This window comes from Vicia villosa, linkage group LG6 (genome assembly GCF_029867415.1).
Source record: "Vicia villosa cultivar HV-30 ecotype Madison, WI linkage group LG6, Vvil1.0, whole genome shotgun sequence".
NCBI lineage: Eukaryota > Viridiplantae > Streptophyta > Magnoliopsida > Fabales > Fabaceae > Vicia > Vicia villosa.
The window spans coordinates 76,811,335-76,825,635 of NC_081185.1; the positions used below are offsets into that span (position 1 = coordinate 76,811,335).

At 35.0% G+C, this 14,301-nt stretch overlaps 1 protein-coding gene across 2 annotated transcripts; it reads left to right on the forward strand.

Annotated features, from left to right (window-relative positions):
- Positions 1-4,093: 4,093 nt before the first annotated feature.
- Positions 4,094-7,810, forward strand: LOC131611688 (protein XRI1-like). Of its 2 annotated transcripts, none has more exons than XM_058883604.1 (9): positions 4,094-4,229; positions 5,754-5,812; positions 5,884-6,003; positions 6,132-6,277; positions 6,534-6,597; positions 6,699-6,798; positions 6,877-6,917; positions 7,111-7,188; positions 7,297-7,810. In XM_058883604.1, the coding sequence occupies exons 1-9, from the start codon at positions 4,207-4,209 to the stop codon at positions 7,569-7,571; spliced, it is 906 nt and encodes a 301-aa protein (XP_058739587.1). In that variant the 5' UTR covers positions 4,094-4,206; the 3' UTR covers positions 7,572-7,810. The 2 variants fall into 2 exon arrangements, with proteins under 2 accessions (XP_058739587.1, XP_058739586.1); XM_058883603.1 differs by lacking the exon at positions 4,094-4,229 and adding an exon at positions 4,552-5,634.
- The last annotated feature ends 6,491 nt before the right edge of the window (positions 7,811-14,301 follow it).

The window sequence follows — 14,301 nt, forward strand, 5'->3', positions numbered from 1 at the left end:
AACATGGAAATCTTCTTCGTCGAACTCATAATGTAAAGCTCAAGAAAGAACGATTTCAAACTACCAATAGCAAGCCAAGCAACATTCCAAAAAGACGTTCGCATCTCGTTTCCCACCACAAAACTACAACATGCAGTAAGCTCTTTACCGGTATAACGTTTGTCCATCGCGATCAAATCTTTCCACCATGAAGATTTAGTTGAATTTTCGTGATGAATTGATTCGTTTTGAATGTGCAAGCTAATATTCCCATATCTTGTGGTTAAGAATAATCAAATAAGTTTCACCTTAGGGTCTCAACTAAGATTCGTCAAGAAGACTCAATTGAGTCATGCCCGAGGGATTTAGATGACCCTTGTGCAGAAGGATCATGTCAAACTTCGAGAACTGAAGGCGGGAATAAATCTTTGAGTATACTCCTCAAGAAAGTATGAAGATAAGCCAGGGGTGAAAACACTCAGGCCTCTATGAGCCCTCGTGCTTGAGGAAATGTGTAATGTTATAATTGGAAGATACCTTGGTGTGGGATGAAAGGTACACGCTTATCCCGTTTTCCTTTTGAAGTCATAGTTTTAATGGCTCGAGCGCCCCTCCTTTTGGATAAGGCTCATCTTTTTCAGATATGTCACCCTGACCTATAATGTATGCATCCATAATGTGCGATCTTGTGTAATATGTGTATTGGTTCAACAAACGTTTCATAGGAAGTCGTGGGATTTAATTACACTTAATAGATTTTAGGGAACTGACCACCCATTCATGTAGTGATTGCTTCATTCTTGGTAGACTCGGTTTATATCCCTAGGACCATAAATATGATAGTATCATGATACTCAATACCTAAACATAACACATATAAAATACACATATACAATAGTTTTTCACCTCACGTGAGCTAGCTCTCAATACCACGACAACTCTAAAGCTTCTGACAAACCTTCTTCACTAAGGATTGTTACGCCTTTGTACATTTAGTAAGAACAATTATTATTAATTACAAATAAAAAATCATTTAGTATTTATAAATGTTATGATAGCATTGAGTCTATTAATATTTGTTATGAAAATGAAAGGATAATTATAAGGATTTTAGAAAAATTTTTCAGAGTTCAATTACACCAAAAAATTGATATGTGGGGACAAAGCACAATGACAACCAAAATAAATGGTCTTCCACAAAAATAACTCTCCGTGCAATTAGACATCAATTTAACTTGGTAGAAGAATATAAAATAAAGATAGTAAACATGATTACTTGTTTACCCAGTTCGATTAAATGATCTATTTTGGGATTGAGAGTAGCTCTCTGATTTACTATAATTCCTAGAGTTGTTACAAAAGATTACAAATGAGCTACAACAATATAGTCACCCAAGTTCCCAAGAACAAACCCTGTTTTCGACCAAGGTGTTTATAAATGTCTCATAATCCCCTTAGATATCTCCAGGGATTTCCCAAATTTTAAGAACACGTTGTTAGAAATTTACTCTTGTCTTACCACTATGATCCCCAAACTATTATCTCTATTTTCATCTCTAAAGTTATGAAGGTTGTGATAACAAGCATGCAAGAGACACCTATTTATAGTGGTTAAAATTTGACATTTCCATAACAAGCTGGAAAAAATAACCCATAAACTAACGTATCCACGAACTAAAACAACAAAGCCTACTCCCTCCAGATTCAAACCCATTATTGCACCGCTGTCATTAGATACGCCATGCCAGCTCTACCGTGAATCTCACTCTACACCATGTCTTCTTTGTCAATTTTCAAACTGATTTCTAGTTTCTGCAATCACGAATATTTTTCTTTCTTTTCATCATTTTGGTTTTAAGGCATACTTCAATAATCTCCACTTTAACTTAAAATTATGGTGATGTCAATTTATTCATCAACCATTTTTTCCTCTCTGTCAATTTAACATATATCAAACAAATTTTATCTAGTTCAAACCTTTCTTGGATATTGATCTAGCCATTTGCTCCCAACCACCTTTTTTAGCTACAATAGTCTATCAAGCCCACAAGTAAGGTTCTTCAACCATCTTTGACTCCAACTGTAACACCCTTCTAAACCCCACGGAAAATATAATATAAATCAAAGTAAGATATCATGCATATTAATTCAAAGGTGTCACACATAATTCAAAAACCGTAAACACGTATCAGCGAATTCACATTCGATCGGACAAAACACATTATTGTCTCATAATAATTTCAATTCACTAAAAACTTAGGCATAATGGCCAATAATCACATAATTTTGTTAAAATAACACAATAGAAAGGAATATAAGGTATCCTTCAAAATATGAATAAAAAATGTTCCCCAGTGTTACATAATCAAAGCACGACTCAAAACCCAAAAATACTAAACGAATAAATAAATGAATAGCTCCACTACTAATCCTTGCAAGTAAGCACCTCTACTTCTCGGTACTTAAGCATGTCGTACAAAACATCATTCCAACAGAAAGATGAAAATTTATATCATTATAGAAATATATAATAATAAGCAATGTATAACAACATACAACAGGGAATTCATCACTCTTCAAACATATACATATTCAACACTTTTCAAATACATATCACATGATTACATATACGACATAACTCAATAGATTCAAAATACCAAGTAATCAAATCACCATTATCACCAAAGTACCATTCACACCAATAGCACATAAACACCCAAAACACAATTCACATCAACACATGTGACTCCAATGCGACTCAATACAAATGCATGTGATACCAATTGTTATCCTTGGCGGATTCCCCGCGTCCACCCCTCAGACAAATAACCACTGAATAAGCGCATCCTCTAGGCATCAAACTCATCTCCAAGGTTTGGGATAAGACACTAGTTTCCACGTAACTAACTAACATTGTCTCTTTTCCACATGATAAATGAATGCATGTGCAAATACCGACAACTATATGTAATTAAGACTATCTACAAAATTTAATCATACAAGCATACATCTCACCATTGATCACATGTGAATTCACCTCACATTTGCACAAACATACACATATTCATGTTATCAATTACACATGAAACATCTTCATAACACCCACCAAACCAACACATTGCAAATATCATATAACAAACAATGCCCAACAATGTTAATCTCACTCAATTTCAATTTACAACATACATAATCATCAAATTCAAGTATTATATTCATACAAAGAATTGTCTTTTCAATTCTCAATATATATATATATATATATATATATATATATATATATATATATATATATATATATATATATATATATATATATATATATATATATATATATAAAAGATTTGCTAACTTAGACCCATTTGATTTTATGAAGGTAATGAAGGTATATTTTAGCAACACGCACCTTAGGGTGCATTTAATCATTTTGTAGTTAATGCTTGCTAAAACACACCTTCATAAAAATAAGTGGGTGTATTTTTGCAAACCCCTATGGGGTTTGCTAAAACACACCCACTTATTTTCTTCACACACACACCCACTTAGAGAGAGTGTGTGTGTGTGGGATGGTAGTATCAAAACACAATTCTGAATGGTTTGAAATGAGAAAATGAGCCTCTATTTATATGCAAGAGGTGTGTCTAAAATGGAATTTGCCATCAATGAATTTTCTCGTTATCTAATCGATTAGAATTTGAAAAATAATCAATTTTAGATACTTTAAAAGGAAAGAAAATATATCTAGTTGTTGCACATCATTAGAGAATTGTCGAAAAAGTCCTTATTTCAATAACAAAATTCAGACTCAGTCCTTACAATTTGAGACATTGACTCAAATTTTACTGACTGAACAAACCTGCTTTGGTTACAATTTAATTAAAACGCCTAACTTTTATCATAATCACAGTAAAATTGCCCGCATAATTAATTATGATGAAATGATAATAATCATAAAAAAAAATTCACAGTCGGTAAATGAAAGTTAAACTCTATAATTTAAATATTAAAAATGGTTTAAATTATTATATAATAAAACCAAGAAAACATATTAATTATTTTAATATTTATTTTATTGACATATAAAAGTGGAGAGGTAAAGGGTGGTTTTTCTCTGTTGGCGTATAATTTGCAGCACATATGCGTCTCATGCAGTAGCAGCAAAAACACTCTGAGTTTTCTCCGTAACGACAGTTATTATTTCTGATCATCAACGCATTTTCTGCACCACAAATGGATTATAACAACAAAGACAAGTATTTTTCTCTACCCTTTCTTTTCTCTCTTTTCGTTTTTCATTTTTATTTTATTTGGGTCTTACATTCGTCAAACACACACCACACTCTTTCGACGGAACTTTGGTTTTTCTCGTGCTTTCTCCGTTCCGGTAATTTTGCTCTTTGATTTTTCTTGTAGCTATTTTTCTAACGTTAGTTTTTTGATCTTCATCTTCTCTATTTTGTGTGTATATTGCTTTGATTTTTATTTTGTTTTTTATGCTGTTTGTGGATTTAATTTTGGGCTTGAAATTGGTCAATTTACGTCAAATTTTATGGATAGAGAAAGGACTGTGATTCTTGTGTTGGTGTTTTGTTTGATCCTTTTTTATTTTGTTGTTGATTTTGAGAAATTTGTTTTATTTGTTTTATTAATTGCAGTAGTAACGTCCCTAAAAATATACAAGAATCTGATGGTTTTGTTCTTTTTCTATTTTATGGCTGTTAGTTTGGTAATTTGTGTTATGGTTAAGCATGTGGTTTAGCCTCTGTAGTACTGCACCGACACCTCTGAAAAAATGTGTGTAATGTTGAACCCCGACACTGGCGTGATATTGACACTTGCGATTACGTTCAATTTATTATATTTTTTCAAATTATTACTGGTGTTGACGTGTCAGTGTTGGTGTCCTTGTGCTTCGAAGGGTTTAGCTTATGGTTATTTTTTGATTATGGTGTGTTCTACAATTTTTGATTTGGAAGAAAGTTCATGTTACCTGTTTTGATTCATTCACATTGGTTATAGCTTCGGCTTTTATGCGATTTTCTTTGTTGCATTGCATGACATGAATTTCCTTTTCGATCCATTTTAAATGTATTAGGGATTAGGGGCGGATCCTCGACTATTGTGAGAAATGAGAACACGTAGTTAGAATCGTCGGATTAAAATTAACGGCTATGATTGTTATATTTTTATTTAAAAGAGGCACGTGACCGAACTCAATTTGTTCCTCTCATATGAACTGTCTGCGTGCTGCTCTCCCTCGCACTCGTTGCGACAGGGAGCAGCATTTGAAGGCTATGTGGAAGAACTTCAATCGAAAGGTAGGTTTCAAGATCGGGTAATCGACAATAAAGATGTTTATGTGAATCTGCCACATAATCCGCCACTTTTGACTTCCTGTGTATACGGATAAGATATAGCAAAGATACAGACAAGATTCTGACGGAAACATTTGAAATTAGAGAGCTATTTCCCCAAAAAAAATGGACTGTTGTTACTTAATGCATTGGGTTTGGTTCCTGCCTTGAAAAAAGACACATTTAGGAGGGTATTTAGGAATAGCCTATTTGATGATAGTTACTGCGACGGTGGAGAGGAAGAAAAATACGATTCATAGGGGAGGAAGAAGATGAATTCACATGCCTTTTTTTATTTAAAAATGTAATCTAAGCAATTAATTTTAATCTGATGGTGTTAATAATGTTTTCTTGTTTCTCATATCAACTTGTTATTAGAGTATTTTCGCCATAACGTAAAATGTTTCGATGTCTCACTGTTAGGGCTCCTTGGAATTGGCAAAGGCAGGACGATTACAGTCTCCAAAGGTCGTCAAATTTTGGTAAGTTCTACCTATGATTGTAAGCTTAGTGTTAATAAACGATGCTTGACAAACCCTATTTGTTTGATCAGACATTTCGCAAGAGCTGTGGAATCAAGTTCCTAGAAATGAAGATCTTCCTATCGTGCTCGATGATGAAACAACCCCTGTGAAGGCTTGTGGGGATTTTGCATATAATGTCAATAATGGTGGTGAGTTCTCTTTAGAAGGAAATTTTCTTGACCTTGTCTAATTATTATCGATATGTGCCACTTGAATATATTGCTATTATTTTTGGATATAATGTCATCATTTATAATTTAAACACGGTGAATTTCAGAATCAAATGATATTCAAAAGGAAGAGGTGGAATGTTCGGAGACTTGTTCACAAGCCAAGAGACGGAGGATGCTGCAGTTCAACAATCAGAACGGGAATCATTCCCTTACTGATGAACAAATGTCTTCAGCATATTTGGAATTAAATGTTAGTGTTTGTAGCTTTCATCTATAGTGACTTTCATTCCCTTCTGCTTTGAGTTGATCCGTAATTTTGACACTTTTGTGATACCTTCAAATGTTCGTGAGTTGCAGATAGTCACACTTAATGATAATGCAAATTCTTTTTAACATTTTTCTGTCAAGTGTTTGTAGTAGTAATTTATTGATTTCATTGTAATGTTTGAGTTAACAATTGCTCTGGAGGCTTTTGTGTGAATGTATGATTGTGTTTATGCATATAGGGAACGGGCGACTCCAATATGGATATTTTTCCGGAAGTGTCACAATGGCTATCTGACGTTTCAGGTTTTCCTTATACAAGATTCTGCTTGGATTTTTCTTAATGACTTTTGATAAATAATTTGGATGCTTATTTCGGTTCATTGCAAAAATGTAATATGCAATAGACACTGCTTGTGCTCCCAATTACGAGGATTTACAGTCAGCTGAAAGGTGGCTTGCAGATTGCTTCAAAGATACGGATATGCAAATATGTCCTGTGAATCCGTATGCTTCTAAAAACCACTGCAAATTTACGGCATATACTTACCGATATAAAACAATCTTATGATTATGTTCTTTCAGGAATTTTTCTGCAGCAAATAATGTTCAAGCTGATGTTACTGGTAATGAGACTTTGTTTGCATTTCACTATTTGTCTTCTAATGTTTGTTACTTTGTTTGCGTTTCACTATTGTATTCTAATGTTTGTTACTTTGTTTGTGTTTCACTATTGTCTTCTAATGTTTGTTTTGTCTTTTTCTTTTTACACTTCTGGGCCACATTGAACTTAATTGAAAACATCGTATGCTATTGTAGGGCTCTCCAACTTAACACCACCACCAGTTGAGCAGAATGTGGTTCAGCATCAAACACCAAGAAAAATTGTCTTCAAAGGTTTGATTTGTTAATCTTCATATCTTTTTTTTTAACTTGGTAGCAGATAACAGTTAATGGTATGAAAACATTTGATATGAAAACTCTGACTTGCATTTACATATGTAGGTCGAAAATCTATTATGCAAACACCGACAAAGTTAGCTTCTACTGTGGCCTATCCATTTGCCTTCATCAAACCCTGCAGTGTCCATGGAGATGTCACTCTGAATGAAATAAATAAGCGCATACAATCTCCACCTCCTTCAAAATCAAAGCATATCAAGGAAGATCCTATAGTTTACCCGAAATCGGCTTTTTCCGGTAAGCCTGTAGTTGGAAAGACAAAGATTCGCACTGAAGGGGGAAAAGGTAGCATCACAATTATGAGAACTAGAGGCTAGGTAAATGGCTTAGTACTAGCTTCTGTCTTTCCCCATTTCCTTATGGGGTTGACTTTATTTCATGTAAACTACCAGATTTCAGATCCTTCATACCCTGTTTAAGGCTGTTTTCACTACTATCGAAACTGTGTAGTGTTCCGAGGCCATTTTTGTTGAAGCTACTTTACTGCTCCTATTACTCGACGCAGTTTAATTGCTCCGTTTTTTCACATAAATTGAAAGTCAAACGACACTTTAAACTTTGAAAGTACAGTTAAGAACTATCTGGTTTATGTCCCTTTCATTTTGTTTTATTGAGCTTCATATCAAATCAAAGTTATTGATTAGGGAAAAAAGAATGAAAGTACACAAAGGAAAAATTTTGGTACTTCTTATGATGACTTCTGTTGATGATTTAAGTACAGAAATTTACATCGCGACCTTCATGCTACAGTTAAGAACTTCTTGATCAGTTATCATGGTTTTGGTCGTTTCCGGGAACTTTTCTAGCTCGCCCTCTCTTCACTCGAATATCAGTCTTATTTCTTGTTCTTCTACTCTTAGGAAAGATGAGTTAATTTGGCATCATTCTGATTTAGGTATCGCAACCTTCAATGATGCTTATAATTTCATTTCACCTCTAGGCAAAGCAGGTATATGGAATCAGTGCATTCCACATCCTTTTAGCTTTGGAGAATATTGCATGATAAATACCAATATATAAGAAGTTTAGGGATAGATGTTGCGTGGTGGTTTTCATTTTCTCCTCTACGATCGTGAGGCTAAGTCTACTCTGCGTCGTCTATTTATTAGTTTCTTTATTGTCCAATCTCTTTGCTTGGTTAGATGACATCTTCGACATGGTCCTTGACTGCACCAGATACTCTTCCATTCTTGAAGTTTGTAGTTTAGGTTAGGAGCTCAACTTCATGATATGCCATAGTGATCATTGTTTTCTAGGTGGTTTGTTTGGTTTGGTTTTATAGAAATATCTCGCTTTCCATATGATTTGAATCAACCTAAAGGCGATTTAAATCAGGTTGAAAGTAAATATTCAAATCATGTTTATAATGAATCTAATAACCTAGTAAATCTTGGTTCTTTTTTTTTTACTAAAGTAAATCTTGGTTCTTGAATGTGCTTTTGAATGGTATAATTCGAATCAACCTTTAGGCAATTCAAATAAATTAGGTGAAAATGTCGATTCGGATCATTCTCTGAGTGTTTCAAATCACCTTAATCAAAAGTTAAGTTTTAATTGGTTTGAATTGACTTTTTCAAAATCTCTTTTGTATATAACCTTCATTCATTTTCTCATTATTGACCATTCACTTTTCTCTAAAATTTCATTCTTTGTGAGGTTAAGTTGAAAACTATTCTGCATCCATAGTATAGAGTGATTGCTATACAGAGGTTTAGATATGTTCCTATGTTCTTGGATGTCTCATTGGTAAGATTGAGAAGTGTTTAATCATATACCTAGAGGAGGCTTAAAGAAAATAAGAACATTTCTTCACCTAGATAGAGAACTCTAGGGTTTTGGGTGGAGATTTTTCATGTTGTGAGGAAGCTAGTTCAATCAAGGGTTTGAAAACTCGTGTGGTGGATGCTTCAAGATGATTGAACAGATTTAAAGTGATAGTCACAATCAATTTATGGTGGTGAATTTAGAAATTGGAGATTTCTCAAATGCAACAAAAGTTGAAGGCATTGATTGATTCATAAGGAGAATTTATCGAGCCACCCCAATTGAATCTGACACCCCATTTATAGTGTGTTTGCTGTTATACTCATGTAAATACCAGAATTGTTGAAAAATATTGTAAGTTATCGGAAATTTACAATTTTTATCGAACAAATGTGATAGCATCGAAAATTTAAAATTTTCAGCTACATGCACCATCTTATCGAAAATTTTGAAATTTCTGATATTTACAACAAAAAAATTGAAAAGAGGGAATTTTTTGTATACATTCAGATTGTCTTTTCCACTTTTTTTTATTACTTTTTCTCAAATAACTGAATCGATAAAAAAGCTACCCAATAAAATATATACATACACAAAATGTGTTACAAATAAGAATACAAAACAAATTAGGATGACTTTCTAACTTCGTCTTCCTAGTGCGTAAAGCGACCCGCATATACTGATTTTCATGCTTTTGCATCTTCAGTACAATTCTGTCTCCAACGGTCAGTGATGGGAGGCAATGGGCAATCAGGTTTGAACTTTACCTGAACCTAATGATTGTTGTTGACAAAATCAACAACAATAATTTTATGCATGCTCGTAAACATGTGTGGAGTTAAGGCAAGAGGAAAAAAAATTTGATGTTAAGTCTTTTGGAAATGGAGACAAATACGACACTGTATCTTGAAACAATAGGGTAATTCGTATCAGAAATCATGCTCCATTTATCCATACCATGCACATTCAATTGGTCTACTCGTAACACATTTCTAACGTGTCATAAAACAATTTAGAAAACAATTGAGTGAGTCGATGAAATTGAGTATCTAACTGCGTTCGAATCAAAGGCCATGCACAACTCTTCGCCCTATCCAAGTAAAGATGCAATAGCACGAAAATCACAAATTTCACATGTATCAACATCAATAATGTCATCAATGTATGGATGTAAGAAATCAAGAAACTGGGATATGTAAACATGTCTTGAAGATTCGGTGGACGGTTGACTTCCAATCGACATACTTGACAGTTGACTTCCAGTTGGTTTTGTTCATGACCTCTTTGTAGTCTAAATCCCCTACGAGCCCTCAGCATATTCCCGCTAGCTAGAATCATGACGCACATCATTCTCTTGACTTTTTTTACTCTTCTTAGCTCCCATTTTTTACTTGTACTTCATTGGCGGTGGACACATGGAAGTTGTAAATGGATGTGTTAGTTTCTCAACCTTTTTCTTCAACACCTTCTGGCCTACAATATCCAAAGTATTGAAATATGTCTTCAACTCTTCACACTCTGCTTCTAAATTCAACTGTGTACCACTTTCTTCAAAACTGACCTCACGCTCTTCAATGTTTTGTGTACCTGTTTATTATTGTGTTCCCTAAATGAGTGACTCTGTTATTCCAAGCAGCAACAAACCTTTCTTTAAAAGGTTTCAACCGCGTTTCATTCACATACTTAACAAATAAATGAATATCAACAAAAACCGTCTCAAAGTGCTTGAAGTGTTCGACAAACTCAATTTCTCTATTTGAATACATGATGTTGTTTTATGGATCCATAACATGTTCTTGTCTTTCTGATTTAACATACTCTTTACATTTCTGTTTACAGTGATTTCCGGTAAACAACCGCTAGTCTTCCAAACTATAATAAATATGATTTGGTTACTTGCAGGATCGACTAGATTGATCCTAGGATACATAGTCAAGAAGATTGTTATCAATGTTCATTTGAATCATATTCGTAATTTGTCCTCTTCGATGAGTATTGTTCGATTCAAGAATCTTGGTAATTGCTTTGTTATATGTAGTTATAACTTCAACAAGAAAAATAAATAACATAACATATGAAACTTTAAAAATTGTTAAAACATAAAGGATCTTAAACTGCAGAAACGTTAAGGACTTTTAAAAGTAAATGATCATGAAAGTAAATTCGAAAGTAAAATAAAGATACAGGAATGTAAATGACAAGAAATAAATAGAATGCAGTAACTCAGAAATGTATTCGAAAATGAAATATAATACACATGTATTAAAATGGTGGTGTCATACGTACATTTTCTCAGCGAACTCTTTCTCGTAACACTTGATACTTGAGTAAATATGTGAGTGATTTGTACAAAATGAACACACGGAATCCTAACATAAAGACCCCTATTTATACTAGTTTCGACCTTAACGGTCCTACACTAATCTGCTGTCACGTTTCTCATCAGAACTTCCAGCGAAGCCATCTGTTATTGAACGGTTACGAAACCGTCTTCGAATTTCAAATCTTCCCGCCTGAGTCCGTCTTCGACGCGTGGCAGTGTAAAAACAAACACTACTAAAAAACACGCTAAGTAGTAATACTTGAATATATACTTTATAAATTTTGTCTAAGTCCCGAAGACATATGCTTTCATTAGTCTTTCAGTGTCCACTATCTTCAACGAACTTAGAAGTCTGTATCTTCGAGGCATGACCATCAGTAGCCATTCTTTCACTTTTTTAAGGGATGGCCATCAGTAACCATCTTTCCTTCGATTCTCAACTCCTTCGAAGGACAAACAATATAAAACGAAATCTTCAGCTAACAAATTGCCCCCAATAAATGCCTGTTTCGAGAATCAACAGAAATAGGCGTTTCTTGTCATTATAAGATTTCGTTTTTATGATCTTTGAAAGTTCCAAGACTGCTGACTAACCTCATAATCACTAATAACACTGTTTCCGAAACGTCTTGTCATTTTCAAAGATGTCTTCTCATGACTTACATTCCCACGTTTTAACCTTACTTACTGATCATTATTCCTATATACTAGGAGTAAGGCTAACTTATTCAACCGCCGTTGGATTAAATCACCAGTCGCCACGTGTCTCTCGGGTTTTACCTAAAAGATTAAAAGGGTTTCCGTTAAACCTTTAAATATTTGACCTTGTGCCTTTATACCGCCTTTCATTCATCTTCTTCACCGAAAAATTGAAACATCTTCACTCTCTTTAGAATCTTGTCCTTTTAATCAAAAAATTTCTCCATGGCTTCATCTTCAAATGTTCTTCAACCCGCTTTGAAGCTCCAATCAACAACACGCTCTGGGGAACGAGAGTTCGTTCCAAACCCTAACACTGAAGAAATACGCGCAATCTACGCTTCCCAGGTAATCATACCTTTTGATCTTTCTGGAAAAACTCTTGCTTTTATGGGTCCGTTACCGAGTGAAAGTATCCAATCTGTGAATAAATTCTTCCCTGCTTATTACAAGACTAGACCATTAGTTAGCAAAGTTAGGATAGATGAAGACGGTCGTTCTCCTTTATGCAAATCTGCTAATGTAGAGAAAACTTCAACTGCAACCCCTTTAGTTTTAGCCAAAATTAGGTTAAACTATATGACCAATTCTGTAAAAGTGTTTAGGTCATTTCCTTTAGCCAAAGATCCTGATTTGTATTATGCTTGGCTAGGAAAGGTAGAGAAACAAAAAGGATCCTTTTGGAAATCGTTAGGGATATACGATTTGATCCAACTGTCAAAAACAGGTTTAGAATACAACCAACCCATGTTAGTAGCAGCGGTTCATTTCTGGGATGCTTCTCACAATACCTTCCATCTCCCATGTGGAATGGTTACCCCCACGCTTTTCGACGTGGCTGCTATTACGGGACTTCGACCAACTGGCGAAACCTTTGATCCCAATGACATGGATAATGACACTATAGGTTTCAACGATTCGCAAGTTACTTACACGGCATTCATCCAGAAACACCATATTACCACCGAAGCGACAGTATCTGACGAAGAGCATATTGCTTTTCTAGCATTATGGCTCTCACGGTGCGCCTTCTGCTCAAGATCTATCCAGGTTGCAAAGAGGTACCTTTGCATGGCTAATCAGTTGCATGCTGGTAAAAAACTCAACCTCAGCCAACTACTTCTAGGGTCTCTTTACGAAAACCTTAGTGAAGCTGCGAATCTTACCAAGAATTTCAAATCTGGCAATTTACTTTATGCTGGTCCTTTTTGGTTATTGCAACTGTGGCTCAATGCCACATTCGAAACTCATCTTCCTTTTCGAGGAGATGTCAATGAGGAAGATAGCACAATCAAAAATCGAACTATAGAAGGGACCAGGTTAGCTTACCTTACTCCAAAAGAGGAAATGGGAAAGCTTCATGAACATTTCTTGGCGTATTCAATGATGTTTGCTCGGCGTGATCAGTTCGATCCTTCCATGGCCCCATTTGTACACAGAATGATAGGTCCTGAATGGTTTACTCGAAAATTTCCACCAACATCTCAAGATCAGCAAACTGAATCCATGGAAATTTGGAAAGCCTTCTTGACTCCAAGATTATTTTCCCACCGTCTTCGACCATCAAAGGGTCAATGTATCCTCATGTGTTATCAACCAAATTTGGTCTCGAGGCAGTTTGGGCTAACTCAAATAACACCCAAGTGCTTATATGAGAAAAGGAACCATATGTGTTTCCACACTTTGTATCTGACTGAAGAAGAATGTGAACGAAAAATCAACAAATATACTGGCGTCGCCAACCTTTCTCCTATTCCTTTCGAACCTTCTTTTTACTCTACACCAGATTTCCATCAATGGTGGACAGAGTATTATAGCTCTCAAATTTTTGATGCTGATAGCCTTGCTCAAGAACTAACCGCAGCTTTCACTGATGTGCAGGAGAACTTCAAAAAAAGGTACTTCAACTCATATTAAAGAAATCCAAGCTTTTCAAAAATTCTTTGAAACTATCTATAGGCCTGATGATCTTAGTCGGACCGTTTGTGAGGCTGCAGTCACTTTGCGCGAAAAGTTTTCCACCAAACTAAATAAATTGAAATTGCCCTCGTATGTTCGACCAGAACTACGTTATGAAGTGGCTTTCAAACTTCATCCTCCAAAATTCCCTCCACTACCAAGTGCTGATTTTGGTGTGGCTCTAAGTCCTCCTTTCCCAGACTGGTTCGTGTGTGGGAATGCTCTCAAAATTCTTCAAGAGAGTGCCAAAAAACGCGCCGAACGAGTGGTTCCGACTAAGCATACCTTTGATACTTTCAAAG

Excerpts from the sequence above, each read along its gene's own strand:
- LOC131611688 (XM_058883603.1), top strand. The coding sequence starts at position 5,603 with ATGAATTCACATGCCTTTTTTTATTTAAAAAT. Across the intron at positions 6,278-6,533 it reads CAGCATATTTGGAATTAAAT|GGAACGGGCGACTCCAATAT; the intron begins GTTAGTGTTTGT and ends TTATGCATATAG. Across the intron at positions 7,189-7,296 it reads AAGAAAAATTGTCTTCAAAG|GTCGAAAATCTATTATGCAA; the intron begins GTTTGATTTGTT and ends TTACATATGTAG.